Source organism: Ambystoma mexicanum, chromosome 8, assembly GCF_040938575.1.
Source record: "Ambystoma mexicanum isolate Mex_15411 chromosome 8, UKY_AmexF1_1, whole genome shotgun sequence".
NCBI classification, from domain to species: domain Eukaryota; kingdom Metazoa; phylum Chordata; class Amphibia; order Caudata; family Ambystomatidae; genus Ambystoma; species Ambystoma mexicanum.
In genome coordinates this window covers 47,746,132-47,767,550 of record NC_090929.1, presented here as the reverse complement: position 1 = coordinate 47,767,550, position 21,419 = coordinate 47,746,132, and the positions used below count along the sequence as shown (strand labels likewise).

Sequence of the window (21,419 nt, the reverse complement as noted above, 5' to 3'; positions counted from 1 at the left end):
CATTGTGGGACTGTCTCTGTATCCCTACAGCCCCCCCCCTTTTCCAGCACTTGTTCTGCACTTACCTTGCACTTGCCACCAGCTGGCCCTATTTATTTATTACTTTACGCCACTTACCTTGTACTACACTTCCCCCCCTCCCCTTCCCCTTGCACTTTTCCCCCTCCCCCACCCCTGCACTTGCGCGATCTGAATGACACCTGGCCTAGTAGGATTGTTGTCTGTCTCCCCTTGTTTCCTCCCCTCCCTGCCTCGTCGCGCCTTGAAACACCTGTGTATAGGCGCGTTACAAATGTCATATCATATCATATCATATCATATCTATGGACAGGGAGTGAGCAGTGCACACCGCCTTCCCAGCCTCATCTACGGACAGGGAGGGAGCAGCTCACACACAGCCTTCTCACCAGTATCTATGGACAGGGAGTGGGCAACACACACCGCCTTCCCAGCCTCATCTATGGACAGGGTGTAAGCAGCCCACACACCGCCTTCCCAGCCTCAACTAAGGACAGGGTGTAAGCAGCTCACACCACCTTCCCAGCCTCATCTATGGACTGGGAGGAGCAGCTCACACACCGCCTTCCCAGCCTCATCTATGGACAGAGAGTGAACAGCCCACACACCGCCTTCCCAGCCTCAACTAAGGACAGGGTGTAAGCAGCTCACACCACCTTCCCAGCCTCATCTATGGACTGGGAGGAGCAGCTCACACACCGCCTTCCCAGCCTTATCTATGGACAGAGAGTGAACAGCTCACACACCGCCTTCCCAGCCTCATCTATGGACAGGTTGTAAGCAGCTCACACACCGCCTTCCCAGCCTCATTTATGGACAGAGAGTGAACAGCTCACACACCACCTTCCCAGCCTCATCTATGGACAGGGTGTAAGTAGCTCACACACCGCCTTCCCAGCCTCACTTATGGACAGAGAGTGAACAGCTCACACACCACCTTCCCAGCCTCATCTATGGACAGGGTGTAAGTAGCTCACACACCGCCTTCCCAGCCTCATTTATGGACAGAGAGTGAACAGCTCACACACCGCCTTCCCAGCCTCATTTATGGACAGAGAGTGAACAGCTCACACACCACCTTCCCAGCCTCATCTATGGACAGGGTGTAAGTAGCTCACACACCACCTTCCCAGCCTCATCTCTGGACAGAGAGTGAACAGCTCACAGACCGCTTCCCAGCCTCATCTATGGACAGGGAGTGAGCAGCGCACACACTGCCTTCACACCGGTATCTATGGACAGGGAGTGGGCAGCTCACACACTGCCTTCACACCAGTATCTATGGACAGGGAGTGGCAGCACACAAAGCCTTCCCAGCCTCATCTATGGACAGAGAGTGAGCAGCTCACACACCGCTTCCCAGCCTCATCTATAGACAGGGAGTGAGCAGTGCACACCGCCTTCCCAGGCTCATCTATGGACAGGGAGTGAGCAGCTCACAGACAGCCTTCACACCAGTATCTATGGACAGGGAGAGGGTAGCTCACACACAGCCTTCCCAGCCTCATCTATGGACAGAGAGTGAACAGCTCACACACAGCCTTCACACCAGTATCTATGGACAGGGAGTGTGTAGCTCACACACAGCCTTCACACCAGTATCTATGGACAGGGAGTGAGCAGCTCACACACAGCCTTCCCAGCCTCATCTATGGACAGAGAGTGAACAACTCACACACAGCCTTCACACCAGTATCTATGGACAGGGCGTGTGTAGCTCACACACAGCCTTCACACCAGTATCTATGGACAGGGAGTGAGCAGCTCACAAACAGCCTTCCCAGCCTCATCTATGGACAGGGTGTAAGCAGCTCACACACCGCCGTCCCAGCCTCATCTATGGACAGAGAGTGAACAGCTCACACACCGCCTTTCCAGCCTCATCTATGGACAGGTTGTAAGCAGCTCACACACCGCCTTCCCAGCATCATCTATGGACAGAGAGTGAACAGCTCACACACCGCCTTCCCAGCCTCTTCTATGGACCGAGAGTGAAGAGCTCACACACCGCTTCACAGCCTCATCTATGGACAGGGAGTGAGCAGCGCACACCGCCTTCCCAGCCTCATCTATGGACAGAGAGTGAACAGCTCACACACCGCTTCACAGCCTCATCTATGGACAGAGAGTGAACAGCTCACACACCAATTCACAGCCTCATCTATGGACAGTGAGTGAGCAGCACGCACCACCTTACCAGCCTCATCTATGGACAGAGAGTGAACAGCTCATACACAGCCTTCACACCAGTATCTAAGGACAGGGAGTAGGAAGCTCACACACATCCTTCCCAGCCTCATCTATGGACAGAGAGTGAACAGCTCCCACACAGCCTTCACACCAGTATCTATGGACAGGGAGTGGGCAGCTCACACACAGCCTTCCCAGCCTCATCAATGAACTCAGAGTGAGCAGCTCACACACAGCCCTCACACCAGTATCTATGGACAGGGAGTGTGCAGCTCACCACAGCCTTCCAAGCCTTATCTATGGACAAAGAGTGAACAGCTCACACAGGCTCCCCAGCAGTATCTATGGACAGGGAGACAGTAGCTCACACACAGCCTTCACAGCAATATCTACTGACAGGGAGGGAACAGCCCACACAGCCTTCCCAGCCTCATCTATGGACAGAGGGTGAACAGCTCACACACAGCCTTCACACCAGTATCTATGGACAGGGAGTGGGCAGCTCGCACACAGCCTTCACACCAGTATCTATGGACAGGGAGTGGGCAGCACACAAAGCCTTCCAAGCCTCATCTGTCATCTGACACAGCCCTCTCCATGCTCCACTCTGCTATATCTGTTACTCTTGATATCCTTGCCCCCGTCATGAGAATCCGCCTGAAGCCCAAAGCCAAATGTAACTCCTGGTATGACTCGGATCTCGCCACCCTAAAACGCAAGTGCAGGGTTGCAGAGAGGAAATGGCGTGCTTCATGTTCATCCTCTGACAAACTGGCCTGCCGCCTGCTCCAAAGGCAGTATCGGCTCTCCGTTCTCACCAAGAAGAGAGCCCTTATCCAAGCCCGCATCTCTGCGGCATCTAACAACTCCGCCAAACTCTTTAAAATCTGCAAGGAGCTGGCCAACCCTGTTGCAGTCTCTACCTCTCCTGTCCCCTCCCAGGCCCTCTGCACTGCTTTGGCCTCTCACTTCATCTCTAAAACTCAGGACATCCTGTCCTCGCTCTCCTCCTCTCACCTCCCTCCCTCCCTTCCCGGCTCTTCCTCTGGCCCTTCTGCAGTCACCCCTCCTCCCTCTTTCTCTGCCTTTCCACTTTTCTCTGCTGACGAGGTCTCCAGACAAGTCCGATCTATGAAAGTCTCGTCTAAACAGGTTCACCCCTGTTCCTCCAAAACTATCAAGGACCACATCGACTCCCTGGCTCCTGCCCTGGCTGACTTTTGCAACCACTCCTTCGCCTCTGGAGTCTTCCCTTCCCCCCTCAAGCACTCCCTTGTGCACCCTCTTCTCAAGAAACCCTCTTCCGACCCCTCTTGCCCGGCTAACTATCGCCCTATCTCCATCACTCCCTTCCAGGGCAAGCTCCTGGAGAAGCTGGCCATCTCCCAGCTTAACCTCCATGCTGAATCTGTTGGTAGTCTTCATGACCATCAATCTGGTTTCAGAGCTGCCAGAAGCATGGAAACTGCTCTCCTGAACATCCGTGAAGACCTGCTCTTGAACCTCGATTCCAACACTCCGTGTGTTCTCATTCTGCTCGATCTCTCCTCTGCCTTTGACACTGTCAACCATGCCATCCTGCTCAACCGTCTCTGTGAAAACCTGGGTATCACTGGTCAGGCTCTGGCGTGGCTGACCTCTTTCCTTTCAAATCGACCCTCCCAGGTCCAACTGGGGTCCTTCCTCTCCGACATCTTTTTCTCCACCTGTGGTGTCCCCCTGGGATCTAATCTCTCTCCCTGGCTGTTCAACCAGTATCTGGCACTCCTTGCCCACCGCATCGCCGCTCTCTGCCCTAATTTCCAGTGCTACGCGGACGATACCCAGCTCATTTTCAGACTACCCTCAGCCTCCCCCTCTCCTTCCCTCATCTCTGACTGTCTGTCTGCTATCCAGGAATGGTGTGCCGCCAAAGACCTCTGCCTTAATGCCAGTAAGACTGAGATTCTACTCATCGGTACACCCACTCCCTCCTTCCCTGCAGCTCTCTGGCCTGCCTCCCTTGGCCCCCTCCCTGCTCCTACCTGCAATGCAAAAAACCTTGGGGTCATCTTCGACTCCACACTCTCCTTCTCTCCTCATATTTCTGACGTCGCTAAGAAGTCACACTACCAGCTGCACCTCCTCAGAGGTATTCTTTCCTTCCTCTCTTTCCCCCAGAAGCTCACTGCCTCCCGAGCCCTGGTTCTCTCGAAGCTGGATTACTGTAACAGCCTCTACCTTAATCTGCCTGCCTCCACTCTCCGCCCTCTGCAACTCATACAGAACAGAACTGCGAGACTTGTCCTTGGCCTCAAGCCCAGGGACCGTATCTCTCCAGGACTGAAATCTCTACACTGGCTCCCAGTGGCTGCGAGGATAAAGTTCAAAACCCTCTGCATTGTCCACAAGGCCTTCTGGGGCGTTGGTCCTAAATACCTTCAACTCTCTCTTCCCAAATATCTTCCTTCCCGAGCCCTTCGCTCATCCGCCTCCATCTCCCTCAGGGTCAGCCGCTTCTCGAAGCAACGAGTTGGGGGTAGATCTCTCTCCGCGGCAGGGGCCTCCCTCTGGAACAGCCTTCCTGCCTCCCTGAAACTTGAGGAGAACCATCTCCGGTTCCGGAAGCACCTCAAAACCTTCCTCTTTGCCTCTGCTTTCTCTCTCCCTCTCCCCTGCTGAACAGCTAATATTCTTCACTGAAACTGCACTGATTCTGCAACTGGACCACTCTTAACGGCCTCGGTCCTGGGCCCAGCCACTCTCCACTTGCACTGATGCCCTGGAACCCCTCTGCATTGTGGGACTGTCTCTGTATCCCTACAGCCCCCCCCCTTTTCCAGCACTTGTTCTGCACTTACCTTGCACTTGCCACCAGCTGGCCCTATTTATTTATTACTTTACGCCACTTACCTTGTACTACACTTCCCCCCCTCCCCTTCCCCTTGCACTTTTCCCCCTCCCCCACCCCTGCACTTGCGCGATCTGAATGACACCTGGCCTAGTAGGATTGTTGTCTGTCTCCCCTTGTTTCCTCCCCTCCCTGCCTCGTCGCGCCTTGAAACACCTGTGTATAGGCGCGTTACAAATGTCATATCATATCATATCATATCATATCTATGGACAGGGAGTGAGCAGTGCACACCGCCTTCCCAGCCTCATCTACGGACAGGGAGGGAGCAGCTCACACACAGCCTTCTCACCAGTATCTATGGACAGGGAGTGGGCAACACACACCGCCTTCCCAGCCTCATCTATGGACAGGGTGTAAGCAGCCCACACACCGCCTTCCCAGCCTCAACTAAGGACAGGGTGTAAGCAGCTCACACCACCTTCCCAGCCTCATCTATGGACTGGGAGGAGCAGCTCACACACCGCCTTCCCAGCCTCATCTATGGACAGAGAGTGAACAGCCCACACACCGCCTTCCCAGCCTCAACTAAGGACAGGGTGTAAGCAGCTCACACCACCTTCCCAGCCTCATCTATGGACTGGGAGGAGCAGCTCACACACCGCCTTCCCAGCCTTATCTATGGACAGAGAGTGAACAGCTCACACACCGCCTTCCCAGCCTCATCTATGGACAGGTTGTAAGCAGCTCACACACCGCCTTCCCAGCCTCATTTATGGACAGAGAGTGAACAGCTCACACACCACCTTCCCAGCCTCATCTATGGACAGGGTGTAAGTAGCTCACACACCGCCTTCCCAGCCTCATTTATGGACAGAGAGTGAACAGCTCACACACCACCTTCCCAGCCTCATCTATGGACAGGGTGTAAGTAGCTCACACACCGCCTTCCCAGCCTCATTTATGGACAGAGAGTGAACAGCTCACACACCGCCTTCCCAGCCTCATTTATGGACAGAGAGTGAACAGCTCACACACCACCTTCCCAGCCTCATCTATGGACAGGGTGTAAGTAGCTCACACACCGCCTTCCCAGCCTCATCTCTGGACAGAGAGTGAACAGCTCACACACCGCTTCCCAGCCTCATCTATGGACAGGGAGTGAGCAGCGCACACACTGCCTTCACACCGGTATCTATGGACAGGGAGTGGGCAGCACACACAGCCTTCCCAGCCTCATCTTTGGACAGAGAGTGAAGAGCTCACACACCGCTTCCCAGCCTCATCTATGGACAGAGAGTGAACAGCTCACACACCACCTTCCCAGCCTCATCTATGGACAGGGAGTGAGCAGCTCACATACAGCCATCACACCAGTATCTATGGACAGGGTGTGGGCAGCTCACACAGCCTTCCCAGCCTCATCTATGGACAGGGAGGGAGCAGTTCAGACACCTCTCCTCATCCGCCTCATATTGGCACAGTTCTTACCGAGCACCTTCATGGTCAGATCCCACGCGCTCTCTCCGGCGGGGTTGGTTGCCACACAGGAGTAGACACCCTCATCCATCACGCCCACTGCTGCGATCTACAAGAGAGAGGAAGTCCAGGGGTGAGGCCAGTGCCACACATGTACATTGACAGGGACAGGCACGATAGCTGCACAGGACACAAGCAAGCACACACAGAGCATCATTGCGATGGTCTCACATGGGAAGTGACTAATGCAAGAATGACACGCTACACTCAGGCAAGAAGTCTGATGACTGCCTCCAAAGGTCTTCCATTCTATTGCATAAACGCAGGGCCCATTCCCCTGTACATTGGCCACTTACATGAAGCCGACCCCCTGCGCGCAGCAGGGGAGATCCATCCTTCCACCAGCTCAGACTCGGGGCTGGGCTTCCGGAGGCCGTGCACTCAATGGTCACCGGCTGACCCAACAAGGCAGATGCAACGTCTCCCCCCACGATGGTCACTGATGGCGGCTCTGCGGAGAGGATGGAGGGATGCAAGAGTGACAGGTCACTGTACAAAGAAGAGCCTGCAGCTGACGTCCAATCACTCCCTCCCAAGGGATCCCAGCACCCTCCCACCCCTCCAGGCTTCAGCAGCTCATCATGGCCCTCTGTGAGAGTGAGCGCCAGGGGGAGGCGCTATTACGCGGGATTGGAAAAAGCGATTCAGATCAATGAAGGCATCAGCTTCCGGGACACCCCTCAAAGAGCGCTCCTTAATCTTATCAGAAACCCTAAAAACAATAGGTAACAGAACAAAGCAAAAACCCAAGCACCCGTGGGAAAAGACTTTCACTGGGAATTAAGTCATTTATGAAACTTTTTTTAAATACATATGTTCTTAGAAAAACCTACATATAGATGGTTCATGTATTTACGTAGTAGGAACAATTAGTTAAAATACCTTTTCATTTGAGTAAGAAAATTATTGGAATAATTTAACAGATAAGGTGGATCGTAGCGGTGTAATTGGGAGACAGGTTGCAGGGTTCTGTCAGGTTTAAAACTAGTGTTGAATGTTGGAGGAGAAGGGGCATTGAGCTTGCGGGGATCAACAAGCCCCCCCGCCACCATTCATGGAGATCATGCAGAGCTTGTGCGACGTCCGTTGATGTTCGTTGTAACCTCCTTGCTTTAGATAATTGTTAATAAAAGAGTGACTTGACATCTTCTTGAGTTTGTCCGGTTATTTGAACTCAGGATTATTCTGGTGCAATCCCATCCATTATCATATGCATGTTCTAAGCACCTTAAGCTCATGTGGTAGCAGTGCTGATGGTTTCAGATCTAAAGTAGTTTGTCACCAGTGTTTCGGACAATCGGGCATTCTCTGCCATTAGCTGGAAGATCGCAGAGTTTCCTGTGGAGAGCGGCCAACAGAAATAAACTTGCAAGAAGAACTGAGACGGTGGGCAGATCCCTCCTTGAAGAAATCCCTGCTCAGTTTCCACGGGCGCTCCGCGAACGGAAGGCGAAGTGGTCGGAGTGGAGGAGGAGTCGATACCGAAGGCCTCGAGTGGATTAACGGATGTAAGTAGACTAAGGGAAATGGCAATATAAAGGGGCGGGATTGTGATATTTTTGGGTAACGGGAAATTTTGTGTAGATAAAGGCACGCCTAAGTAATACTATTTCAAGGGCGATAGAAGAAGACGTCTCAAATTCCAGTTGGATATTAAGAGCGAGAATACGCACGGTCAGGACTGTGCAAGGTGACGTCTTAAACCCTGTACAGGGTGATATGATTGGAAGCAAGGAAAGAATACCTCTTATTATAAATGATTATAGGGAAAAGGGAAGGTGATCACAAAAGTTGTTCATGTGTATTGTGTTGTTGTTTTAAGTATTATTTAATGTATGAAGTCTCAAGAGGTAATAAGCTGCGAAGGTTGGAAGTGACGTTGTTTTGAGTGATAGTGTAGTAAACGATTGGCACCAAATAGAAGGCAGATAGGTTGTTAGAGCAAAAGGAGAATGAGCAGGGAATGATGGTGCTTGCTCATATTTATTGTTTTGAGATTTTAAAAAAGTGTTGAGCGGTAAACTTTGAAATAGGTGGAGGTTTATTAATGATCAGGTAAGCATCGACAGTCAATTGCGACTTAATATTATGGAGGACACTTCTCTCATGCACCTTTGTAAAACATTACCAAGACATGCGCCCAAGCTCAAACAGTACAGTGCAGAATGGAAAAAAGGCACAGCTGATAAAAGTTTCATGCCATGGCCAGAAGGGGGATCATTGTCAAAGGCGGTATTACAACACATGACTACATATGTGCACACTGCGTACACAGGAAAGAAATTAGACAAAAGACTGGGAGTTTTAGAGCTTTTGAAAATGTACCAAGAAGAGAAAGAAGACCCAGTACAGGAGAAGTTGATACTTAATCACCATAAAGTGAAAGGCATTGAGCCCTCAGCTCCTCTTACTTCATCCGAGATTAAGAGCGTAGATGCAGAGGAGATAGGAGCTTATCCTTTAAAGCAATTAAGAGTAACGGCAGGGTATAGTAACCCAACGTAGGAACCCCCCGCGTATAGTAGTGATGACAATCTAGTAGAGAGCAAAAGGAAAGAAGAGGCCTGTAAGTTCGTACGAGATAAAGAAGAAAGAGGTGAGAGATCGAATATATCGACAGAAATAGAAAAATTAAGAGATGGAAGGGAAAAAAGGATAGGGCTGATGAGGTAACGCTCTTACAGAATGAATGGATGGGAGGGCAGATACTACTCAAATTAGATGGAAAAATCATTGAGGAGGTTAAGTAAAGGGATGACAAGGACGAGCCAGAAAAGAAGTACAGGGAATGAGAAAAGCATTTGAGGGAGGATGAGTAAGGAAGAAAAAGTATTGATCGACGGGAACAGATGTATAGAGAAGAACAAGAAAAAGATGAAAAACGGGCAGAGGAACAATGGAAGTAAGACCCTAGAAAGAAAGAGATAGAAGAAAGGGATAGGAGAGAAAGAAAGAGGGAGAAAGAAGAAGCACAAAAAGTGAAGGAAAGAAGATTACAGAGAAGAAAAGGAATGTAGATAGGAAGGGAGAAGGGAAGGACAAAGGCAAGAAGAAGACAGGGCAAGAAGAGATGCGAGACAGCGAAGGGAAGTGGACAAAGAAATAAAAGAGAATAGAAGGCAGTGAGGTCTTCATGCTAGTCTCAATCTTAAAGAATGAGTAAGACCAAGCAATGAAATACAGGCGCAATGGGACATGATAAGTGAAGTTCTCCCAATGAGAGAAAAGAGTCAACAAACACCTAAAGTAGGAAGAGGAAAGATATGATGCAGAAAGTATTGCAGAAAGGATTGATAAGATATATCAGCAAATAAGGCAGGACAGCGAGTATGGGACTTGAGGGAGTGGCAACCGATCCCCAATTCCAAAATCACAGAATGAGGAGGAAAACATGTCTAGCGATGAACGCAGAGCATTGTCTTTGAGTAGATTATATTTAGATAGGAACGAGGAGGGTGATAGTCACACTAGTTGGGGTCTAGCAATGTCAGACGCGGAAAGAGAAGTCAGGTCGTGAGATAGAGGGAGAGAGTACCTGCATTCATCTGGGAAGTCAACAGATGGATAAAGAGGTACAATGTTCAGATCTGGGACACCCTTAGGAAAGAACACCAGATCCCGTACCATATCCTGAACTTCCCCGAACATGATCTTGTAGTGAGAGAGGAGAATCTCCACCTTATGTGAATAGGTTAAGGTCGTTACCAGCACAAAGACAAATAGGGTGATTATCCCTGCATTAGGCATGTGAATAATGGGATCCGATTATGGGATGGGGTTCTCACAGTTCCCCTTGTTAGAGAAGGGGGGAGCAAGACCACAGTATATTCCATGGCCTCAGATGGATAGGATAACTTAAAATGCAAGCTCCCGAGTTTGAATTCGGGGGCTGAGAAATGGATCTATGAATTAGTGAAAATTACAGGGGGAAACTCGCTGGCCATAGGAGACATAAATTGTCTCTTGGCAGCTATTCTTCGAGTGAAAGTTGATGACATTTGGAGAGGAGCGGGATATGAGGGAGTGACAGCACAAAGCAAAGCACATGATGGAGAACCATTTAACAATTGCAGGGTAGATGTTTGGAGGGCTCTCAGGGTACAGTATCCTGATACCTCCGATATGGGTGCAAATATGACACGTAAAATGAAAGAAGTTGAGACCCTATTGCTTATATTCAGGATATTCAAGAGAAATGGCAGCTTGAAATGCGTGAAACATGGGAAAAACCTGTGGCACTATTCTATCATATTTTGTGTCAGGGGTTATCAGAACAGGTACAGAGACAAATGAAAAAACAAGTTGGAATGGAAGCGTAGCCATGGGCGGAGATACAGTTGACTATTGTGCATCATTGCCGATTATTCCAAGAGAAGAACAGAAAGAAAGATGAAAGCAGAAAGATTGGGAAAACTTCAGAAGAAATTGTCAAAGTTTGCTATAGAACGAGCAGCGTTGACCAGTGGAGAAGGAGGAGGAATGCAAAAAATAATGGGTGCATCACTCGTGTATTATGTACACCCAGTAGATCAAAGTGGGTATGGGTTTTGGCCACGAGGTAGAGGTGTAGGCTTCAGAGGAAGAGGAGGCGGATTTCAAAATGACCAGGGTGGAAGTCAGAATACAGAGAGGGGATATAATGGAGGGTTTGCCAGAGGGCCACCCCCATTATGTTGGAATTGTGGGATGACAGGGCATATTGTGCATGTATTTAGAAGCCAAGCCAATGTACAACAAAATGGACAACCTTTAGGAGGGGGGACTGCATATCCACCACTATACAGCGCACAAACGCAAGCTTGGGTTTAGCTGGCTGCCTCCCCTCCCTCATCCCATTAGCAGCTCAGCTACGACCGGCCATTAAGTTATTATGGCTAGCCATTTTATTGCTTTTAAATGAGTTTGCGAACTGGAATGGTCTTTTGCTGACCTTATTGGCCCTACCTGAGCCACATTGTGGTACTACGCCTTTTATTGGTGGATTGCAATTGATGGATCAAGCAAAATAATTTGGGAGACTGCGGGCTGAGTGCCTTTGATCCCAAAAGCAAAAATAATCATTGACCCACCGTCCCTGTACCACTAATTGATGATAAGCACAGGGGGTGGCATTTTGGGATCCTACATTTTAACCACTATACAGTTTGGCATAGTGGTTGGAGCAGAGCAGGAGTGGAGTCATTTACAATAAGAACTGGTGGAAAGTAACACCCTAGCACTTTCCATCCACTCCGGTTGCTGCTGTGACTGTAATGCCACTGGGAAGAGGGGCTCTTAAGACCAGATATTATCTCCGTAATCAGCCCAGTAAGTAGAGCTCTGAGGTGATAATTATGGAGAATAAGCTCAAGACTAAAAAGAAAAACAAGATCTCTATTGCAGTGGGCCAAGGTACAATTACAGGTTTTTTTCCGCCTAGCCCACCTGCGGACATCAATTTAACAATAATTGAGGAAGCTGCGGTGCCTGACCCTAGTAGCAGCGTTTTAATGAGCTCATATTATTATGATGATATCGATAACAACTCCCTGTTGGAGCTGTGTCTAAGTATCCAAAAGGAGACGTCTTCACAAACTCGACTGACAGCAGAAAACAGAGAGCTGCATCAGACTGAAAGCTCCATTTGTGTGTCGCCTGGTCTACTTAAACTTTCAGAGAGCTCTGGTAGACTATCCGCTTCCCCTAATCTCGTGATGACTTCTATGGAAGACGCGCCAGATAAAGAAACAGAGTACTTAGTTTGTTATACTATTATGACAAATGAGATTGCTGAACTACAGTCCTCAGTGGCTTCGCTGCAATTTGCTTTCAAGATTATTTTACAAATGTCTGGACGCATATCGGCTAATACTAACATTCTGACTGCGACACAAGAGCAAAATGTAAAAGAAGGTGAAGAGACCGAAGCCAATCTCTCTGAAGCGATACAGATTGCCGAAGAGTATGAGAAACAATTAGACAAAGAGACTGAGTTACATCCTGAACAAAGACCGCAAGTTTTCTTCTCTCGGAAGCAGCGGCGACTGGCAAAGAATGCACAAAAGCTTATTAAAGCAAACATTTTGCCCTCATTGGATGAAGAGTTGCTTCTTTCCGATATGCGTTAAAAAAAAAAGCTAGGAAAAGAGCTGTTAAAACCAGGAACAAGAATCCGCCAGCGAAGGGCCAATTAACCAGTTGGCTTCTAAAGGAACAAGAGAAGATAAAAGTTGCGGTCGAAGAAGAGGAATTATTAGCGATTGTTGACCAGGAAGAAGACATAAGATCAATAGGGTCTCCAGATCAATCTGTGAAATCTTTGATTGTGAAAGGTAAATCGACCATAACACCTTTAAAGCCGGTAGAAGATCGGAAAGATCCGGCTGAAAACAGGGTGTGTCTGATAAAGAACTTATACCAAAGTGCTAAAAATAAATGATTAACACGATCAGAACTATTAATTAGGCTTAATTCTGTTCCTCAACATCGAGTTTTTACATCTGAAGACTTCCTGTTCGTCGAGCCGTTAAATGGTCTTAATCCTAATGTCTCTGCGCTACATTGTAAATTCTTAGCAACAGAAAAGATTATTAGAAAATACAAAGAGGACTTAAGATCAGTGGACATTGACATGGATGTGGATCTGAATGAGCGGGACCCTAATGCTGCAAAAGAAGAACTTACTATCCCAGTAAGTGAAATAGTCAGCGGTAATGATACTGAAGGAAAGAAACTCGAACTCGACGATGCAGAGCAAGTCTTAAAATGGCTGTTGGAGTCCCTACCGGAGGTATTAGCGAACCATTGAGATGTTATGGTCCTGTCCTGGAGTTGTCGCTGCTTTACGCATTTATTAAGAACTGAGGGGTCCACTTCTCTATTGGAAAATCATAGTTGTTTTTGCCTACAAGAGACTTGGGCAATGGACCCCTTGTTATTAGATGGTTGTGTTGTTCATCAAATATTCGCAAAAAGGGGCTCAAGAGGTTGCCCTTATGGGGGACTACCTATTAGGGTAACAAATTAATTGGTCTCCAACCGGCTCTAGTGTCACTTAGACGATTATCTCATTGCAGTAGAAGTGGAGCTGGGGAGAGAGAGTAGTCTCAAAAGATTCCTCCTCATAAGTTTCTATAGCCCCCGGGGTGCTGCACCTAGGGATCACATCTAGGATGCTCTACACAATCTAATGACAGCTTGGATGTTAAAAGCTGGGAACTCAGCGGTAATTGTCTTGGGGAATTTCAATTGTCATATGAGAATCGAGGGAGGCATCACTCAGAATCCTAAGTTAAAGGAGAAATACAGTATGACTCATGTGAAAAAGAGTGTTGAGGGACAAGGATGGATCCGATTGTTTGACTGCTGGGAGTTAGAAATAATTAATGGTCGCACTTTTAGCGACTATGCAGGTAAACACACATGGTCTAATGGTGTAACCTCTAGCACGTTGGACCATATTTTTTTGAGTCCCATATTGTTACTACAGGTGATGGATACGGAAGTGATTAAAAACAATTGGAGTGACCACGCGATCCTCCGGTGCACACTCAACATCCCCAGGGACTCTATCACACAAGCTAATATTGGAAAAATTAAGGTCAATAATGCTGGAACCCGAATAAGCTGGTCAGATAAGAACATAATGTTAGCCACTGAATCCCTAATCCATCAGGACATCCTGAATTATTTTGACTTCAGTGGTATGTCCATTAATGCTATTAATGACTGGATTGTGTCCTTCTCTGGTAAACATGCTGTCAGCTCCATGGGGGTAATGTTAAGAACAGAAGGTAACACGTGGCCCTTCAATAAGGAGATAAGGGATGCTGTGGTTCAGACGATTGGCTCTAGAAACTCTCATAGCATTTGGGTGCTCTTAAGTGAGGCAAAGGGGAAGAGTAAAGGCCAACTAGCTAACCCTATAATTGGAGCGGTATGGGTAAAATTCCTGGAAGCACGTAATTCAAAAAGTCAGGCTGATGACCACATGCCAGTAAGACTGACTCCATCTGGTCCTCCCTTCGATGTTTCACATGGGACGATACTAAGTAAAATTAAAGAGCTGAAAGCTTCGAGAGCCCCCGGTCCTAATGGACGGTCCAATGCCGTTATCAAAAACCACCCTGACTTTGGGCTAGTTTGTTTACTATCCTGTTTAAGAAGATCTTGTTCTCAGGGAAAATACCTTATTCTTGGCAAACAGCGATTCTTATCCCTATTTTCAAAAAGGGAAATCGATTAGATCCTCACAATTACAGGTTATTGTCAATGTTACAGCAAAATGGTGAGGAATCTATTTTTTGGTACTAATATCGTAGAACTCTGTGCCTTTTTTTTATCTTTATGTTCATACAATTGAGGTCGCATGTGTAAATGGGGTAACCGTGGAGTCCTGTGATTCCTCTACTCCACTAGGAAGAGACAAGTCGTCGACTTGGAGGATACAAAGAGACACGGGATTAAACCCATGACTGGAAGATTTGAGCTGTTGAGAATATTAAGAGGATTGTTATATTGGCCCTGATTTGAAAAAGACGTTGGTTACGTTGAAACACGTGTCATCACCAGAGGGCAACAGATTTCTACATAAATATAAATTGTGAATCATAATATAAATCTTGTGTGGAACCCTATTTCTTTCTCCATCTGTATGGAGCAAAAACAACTTGGGCGCATGAGTTTAACATAAGGGTAACATTTGTTTGTTACTATTGTCAATGTTAGACATTACAGGTAAATTGTTTGCATCTTTACTGCTTAGAGAAATAGAGAAGTGGGTAGATGAAGCTAACGTTCTCTGTAAATTTCAGAGTGGTTTCCGTCGGGACTACTCCACTACCCATTATCTGATGGTTAAGGATATTCTACGCACCAGAGCGAGTATTAAGGGGCAGCCACTGCTCTATGCATTGTGTATTGATTTTAAGGCGGCGTTTGATTCCATCCCTAGAGACCGGCTATGGGTGAAACTTGAAGATATGGGCTGACCAGAGGGCCTACTTTATTATCTTAGACTTTTACATCTAAACACCTCAGTCAGACTTAAACTAGATCAGGAAGGACTTTTGACTAATCGGGTGCTGCAGAATAGGGGGGTGAAGCAAGGGTGTGTCACGGCACCATTGGTTTATGATCTATGTGTCCACGACATACCAATGGCATTATCAGCCCCGAAAAATTGTCCCCCCAAAGTTGGAGAATCCCCTTGTGTAGTGTTAGCCTACGCAGATAATCTAGTTATACTAGATAACACCATATGTGGACTGCGTAGGTCTGCAATGGTATTATGGGAATATGTCAGTAACAATGGTTTAACTATTAATTTAGAGAAAACCAAAGTGCTGAGATATACCTATAAAAGAGTTACCCGGGTCAACCTTGTGGTGGGCAATACAAACATTCTTTATGCCCCTTCTTATCGCTACTTAGCGGTAGAATTTTAACCGGATGGGGATTATAATATCTGTAGACAAACACGTACTATCAGAGCTGCCCAAGCCACGGCCTTGATGGCCAACTTTACTCGTAAGCAGGGTGGCTATATGCTGTGGGCAACACGACAATTATATGTTCAAGTGTTCATTCCCATGATTACCTCTGGACTGGAGGCTTTGCTAACTTTTGATCTGGCTTGGCTACAAGTCATTGAAGGTAAATTCTGGCGACGGATACTGGAACCACAGAGGAGTCAGCTTTTTGAAGCCTGTTCTGAATGCACTTGGAAAGAGGGTTGCTTTGTGGGACTGGCTAGAGAACTTTGCTCATTTGAGTACATTGAAGAGTTATCAGTTTGTTCAGTTTAGAAACTATAACTTTATGCAGCCACAGACTTATTTGAACCTCTACCCAGCTAAAAGACTTAGACGATTTATCATTCTCTTTAGAATGGAACAGTTATCAACTATGATGAACTTGGGGAGCAGAGCAAAGATTACTACTAAAGATCGATTTTGCCGTCTCTGTAAGCAAATGGATAAACTGGAGACAGCTAGACATTTACTAACTGTTTGCCAAGAAATGGCCGATAGTACTCAGTTGTTACTCGGCAAATATGCACATAACTTGGAAACTTTGAAAGATCTGTCCTTTTGGTGTTATTGTACAAACTCAGGGAATATGAGCTTATTAATTGCCCTCTACAATATATGGCTAAAGGTTGAATATAAGTTAGGAATGTCGAACTGAGATATCGATAAGATAGTAATAACTTTGCCTAGCCCAGGGGAAAGAGCTGGTACTGGGATCATACTATAGCTGTTATCTATATTCATGCAGGTACGTACAAGAATCAAAGCGGCGAATTAGCTGACGTAGGAATCATTTTAAGTGTTAAGTGATTCATTGATTAGTTCTATGTATTTTTTTTTCGGAAATATTATAGGGATTGTTGAAGTGGTTTATATTGAGATGCGATGTTTTGTATATAATTGTTACATTGTATACATTGTTACGTGAAGAAGCGCAAGAGGAGCAGGAAAGAGAGCTATGCCATTTACATTCTCCCTGGGGCGCTAGGGTATGCAGCCTTTGAGACAATGAAAGGTTTGTAAGTCTCTGAAGCTCACTTATGGTGTGGGTTATGTCTGTGCTAATAAGGCAGGCCTAATACTAACACGTTTGGTGCTTTCGCTGCGCTTGGGCCTACGTTCCAAAATGGCTGCCAATAACTATACTATGTAGCTGATAATGCTCCTAATGCATGCACCACACAATCGTGCACTCCCTGCATGCACACCCCTCTTCCCTCTGCTCCCTCGATGTGAGGTTTATTGTTTATTTCTCATTCAGAATCGACTAGGGATGTGGGAAGACCCTCTCTCCTTCCCAACACTTTACAGATCCGCCAGAGTGCCAAGGGACAGTGCGCGGTATGAGAACCTTTAACATAACATAACATAACATAACATAGCTGTGGAGATGAACTGTACTTAACTACCAGCCTCCTCCCTGCCTTGACTCAAGCCTGACTGCTCTGCCACAGCTGCTTCTACAGAGGGGGCTGGTCCGTCCTTTTGATGAGAAACGCTGTTCTGCCTTTAGGTTCGGTGGTTGCACAGCCCACACCAGCGGGTCGTGCAAAAGTCTCCCTAAGACAGTACAAAAAGCTTTTGGCTTCTAAATGTTAAAGCGCATTTTAGATGTTTTTGTAATGTGTGCTATTTCAGCGCAAGAGATGAGATGAGTAGTGCAGCTCATCACCTAATTCACAAAGTGCAAAGTCTTACATGATTTCAATCAGATGCCCCTTTTCACCCCTTTGTGCATTTGCATAAATGAGGAGGCATTTCGGCACATTTAAAAGCGCAATGCTGAATTCACAAACGGGCTGCGCTTTTAATGCACAGCAATGAGGCACTGGTAGGAGCAAAGCATGAGAGGGTCATTGTGACCCTGTCTTGAATGTTTCTATTAGTGTGGCACCCACGATTTAAACCGTGTCACAATTGCATTTCTCTACCTTAAACAGGGATGGAAATTGCTTTTTTAAGCATTTCACCAACACAGGCCCTTTAGCAGCCTGTCGCCGTCAAATGTGCTGCCAGCAATCACGTGGTTGCTGGGAGCCTGTCATACATCAGTGTCAGAGCGCACTCCCAACACTAATGCGTGCAAGGAGGCTGGACAGTGCATCTTTGCACTATTGTTCAGCCCTTTCCGAAAAGGCTCAAGTCGCCTTGGTGAAGAAGGTGGCCGGAGCATTTCTGAAAGTAGCACAAATGAAACGAGCGCAACATGTGCTCCCACTGCACCCCTGAATGCTGATGACAGACTATTTCCCGGAGTCGCCCAATAGATAATGGCAAGTCTGTCGACTACATTGGCTCATGTTGCAAAGAGAAGAGGATTGAATCTCCTCTTTCTTTAAGCACCTTGAGATGCCAGCGAGGGATCGGTTTCTATGGCTACCTGGCGCCTGTGAGCGAATGGACGGCCATTGCCTGACCCGAGACAGAGACATCATGCGCAGGAGCCAACGCAGAAGGGAACATACGAACCCAAGTGCCCAAGCGACTCCATTACACGCGTCAACATATGAACTGCAGTGCACAGGAGTCATCACACAGGTCAACATATGACCTGCAGTGCCCAGGAGCCATCACACATGTCAACATATGAACCGCAGTGCCCAGGAGCCATCACACATGTCAACATATGAACCCCAGTGCATCAGAGCCATCACACATATGAACATATGAACCCCAGTGCCCAGGAGCCATCACACATGTCAGCATATGAACACCAGTGCCCATGTCAGCATATGAACCCCAGTGCCCAGGAGACATCACACATGTCAGCATAATGACCCCAGTGCCCAGGAGCCATCACACATGTCAGCATATGAACCCCAGTGCCCTGGAGCCATCACATGTCAACATATGAACCGCAGTTGCACAGGAGCCATCACTCATGTCAACATATGAACCACAGTGCACAGGAGCCATCACACATATAAACATATGAACCCCAGTGCACTGGAGCCATCACACATGTCAGTATATGAACCCCAGTGCCCAGGAGCCATCAAACATGTCAGGATATGAACTGCAGTGCCCAGGAGACATCACACATGTCAACATGTGAACCACAGTGCCCAGGGGCCATCACACATGTCAACATATGAACCGCAGTGCACAGGAGCCATCACACATGTCAGCATATGAACCGCAGTGCACAGGAACCAGCACACATGCCAACATATGTACCCCAACCACCTAGGGAGATTTACCCAGCATTCCAAGAAAGCAGCCATTACTAGGAGTGACTCTCGAAGCACTGCCCACCTCAGTATCTTGTCTGTGTCTGACCTCCCCGGTCGCAGGGCTCACCTTGCACGGAAACATCCACCTGTGTGTCTGCTTCCCCAGCACTGCTCTCAGCCCTGCACGTATAGCGTCCTGCATGACTGAGCTGGACCAGCGGGATCAGGAGTATGGCGCTGTCTCCTGAGACGTCCACCATGGCGTGGTCTTGGTAGGGCAGGCCATTCTTTAACCACCTGCAGAGGGAAACCAATCTAGTGTTAATAGTTATGAGGCTCCAGGACCTTTGTGTATAGAATGCCCCTTTAAAATCCACCTATAAGGTCATCTGTGAGGTCATTCTTGTGTGTTAGGGTCAGTAGTATTGAGAGCCACCTAAAGGGCGCACCCGTGAGCCAAGCCCCTATGTTAGAAACAACAGTGACGATGACAAAGAAGAGGGCGGCAGTGAGGAAGCCTGACTACCATGCACAAACCTAGAGGAGGTCAGCAGTTAGCCCACTGAGCTAGCACATGTGTTATTACTATCAGCCATCTGCAGAGGGCAGTACCCAGATCAGCCTCTGAGGGAGGGTATGCAGTACTATAACCCACCTTCATAGAGCGGTGGAGAGAGCAACCCCGGTGTTGGGATCTGCAGCGCGATCTCTCACTAACAAGAAACTAGCATCCATGTTACGGGTAGCATGACCCCTACCGACCCGGAAGGGCTATCAGTAAGAGCAGCCGTCTGGGTATAGGCTTCAAGGCCATTCCCTTACTCACAGCGGCCATTTTGCAAACATTAAAGTATGTTTCTTCTTCTCAGTGTTCTCACCGCCAATTCCTCCACCTAAGGTCCCCCTCCCCATAGCCTCTTCTTATAGGCTATCCAATCCCTCTCCCTCAGGGGAGGAGCCAGGACCAACTTTAAAGAGCACACCACTGTAGGTGCCCAGGCACGGTGCAGCTCTCAACTCACCAGACTCGAGGCGTAGGGAAGCCGGTCACATGACACGCTAGCTCCAAGGGTTCATTCACGGTCACGGTCACGATACCTGCTGAGCTGCTGCCGATACTCACACGAGGGGGCACTGGGATATAGAGAAGAAAAACAGGCTCTTGAGCAAAAGATCAGTCCAAGAGCGGTCAAATGTACGCAGGATGTGGCAAGACATTAACCAAGTCCACCAAAGTAGGCCTCCATCTACCCGACATAAGCACATTAACCACTTATCAATACGCTCATCGTAAACAAGAGCATGGACCACAATTCGCCATGTTCTCCATCAATCAACGCATTCGCTTCAATCCATCAATGCAGACACACCGCCAGTCAACACATGCCCATTGAACAATATGTTCAGCACCCATCAACCTTCTACGTATAATCCATAAACTCAATGCCCGTCCATCAGTGCTCAGTCGTTCCTTGTAACCTACCACCCAGACCTCACGTACCATGAACAACCACTGTGTAGTGGATCACAGCCTCCCCTGCCGCACTGATGGCCACACACGTGTAGTTGCCTTGGGACGCTTCAGACACAACCTCAATCTTCAGCTTTTGTCCTCCATCCAGGACTTTCACCCTCTCCTCAGAGGAGAGTTTCAGGCCGTCCTTCAGCCAGGACAGGACTGGTGGAGGGTAGCCACTGGCCAAGCACTCCAGCTCCAAGGGCTGATCGACTACGGCTGGAACCAGCATAGGCTGTTCAGTCTGACCTTCGATATCCGGAGACACTGAAATAGAAAACAGACACAGAAAGGATTCATTGCCCCATCAAGTGACCAGGTCAGGATTTTCCCCAATCCCATAATAAACACAGATTTGGGATTCATGATTTGTATCAGTAATCTTTGCTGCGGGTCACTTCCTCTCTCGAATCATGATATCTGCCCATCGGGGTATTAGGAAAGTCTCTCTGCAACATGGTCCCAGCTGGCCCTCTGTGTACGGTTGAGCGCTCGTGCAAGGACGGGGAGGGACCTCAACTGCCCTGGTTGCCCTAAAATGAGGGTGGGCATAAAGATAACATCCCTCAGTCCTGCATTTTTAAAGCCCCTTTGCAGCGGGCCTGCTTGGTTGCACGCCCCGTTTCTTGCTGTGATTTCCCGCC

At 48.0% G+C, this 21,419-nt stretch overlaps 1 protein-coding gene across 2 annotated transcripts in view; it reads right to left on the bottom strand.

Moving 5' to 3' along the window:
• The window catches only part of HMCN2 (hemicentin 2), a 936,787-nt gene that overhangs the window by 465,155 nt on the left and 450,213 nt on the right, over positions 1 to 21,419 (bottom strand). For both annotated transcript variants that reach the window (XM_069609262.1, XM_069609261.1), the window contains 5 exons: positions 20,761 to 21,042; positions 20,282 to 20,393; positions 19,387 to 19,556; positions 6,874 to 7,028; positions 6,530 to 6,626 (listed from right to left, as the gene is read on the bottom strand). In XM_069609262.1, the coding sequence (XP_069465363.1) occupies positions 6,530 to 6,626; positions 6,874 to 7,028; positions 19,387 to 19,556; positions 20,282 to 20,393; positions 20,761 to 21,042 (816 nt within the window). The remainder of the gene's footprint in view (positions 1 to 6,529; positions 6,627 to 6,873; positions 7,029 to 19,386; positions 19,557 to 20,281; positions 20,394 to 20,760; positions 21,043 to 21,419) is intronic.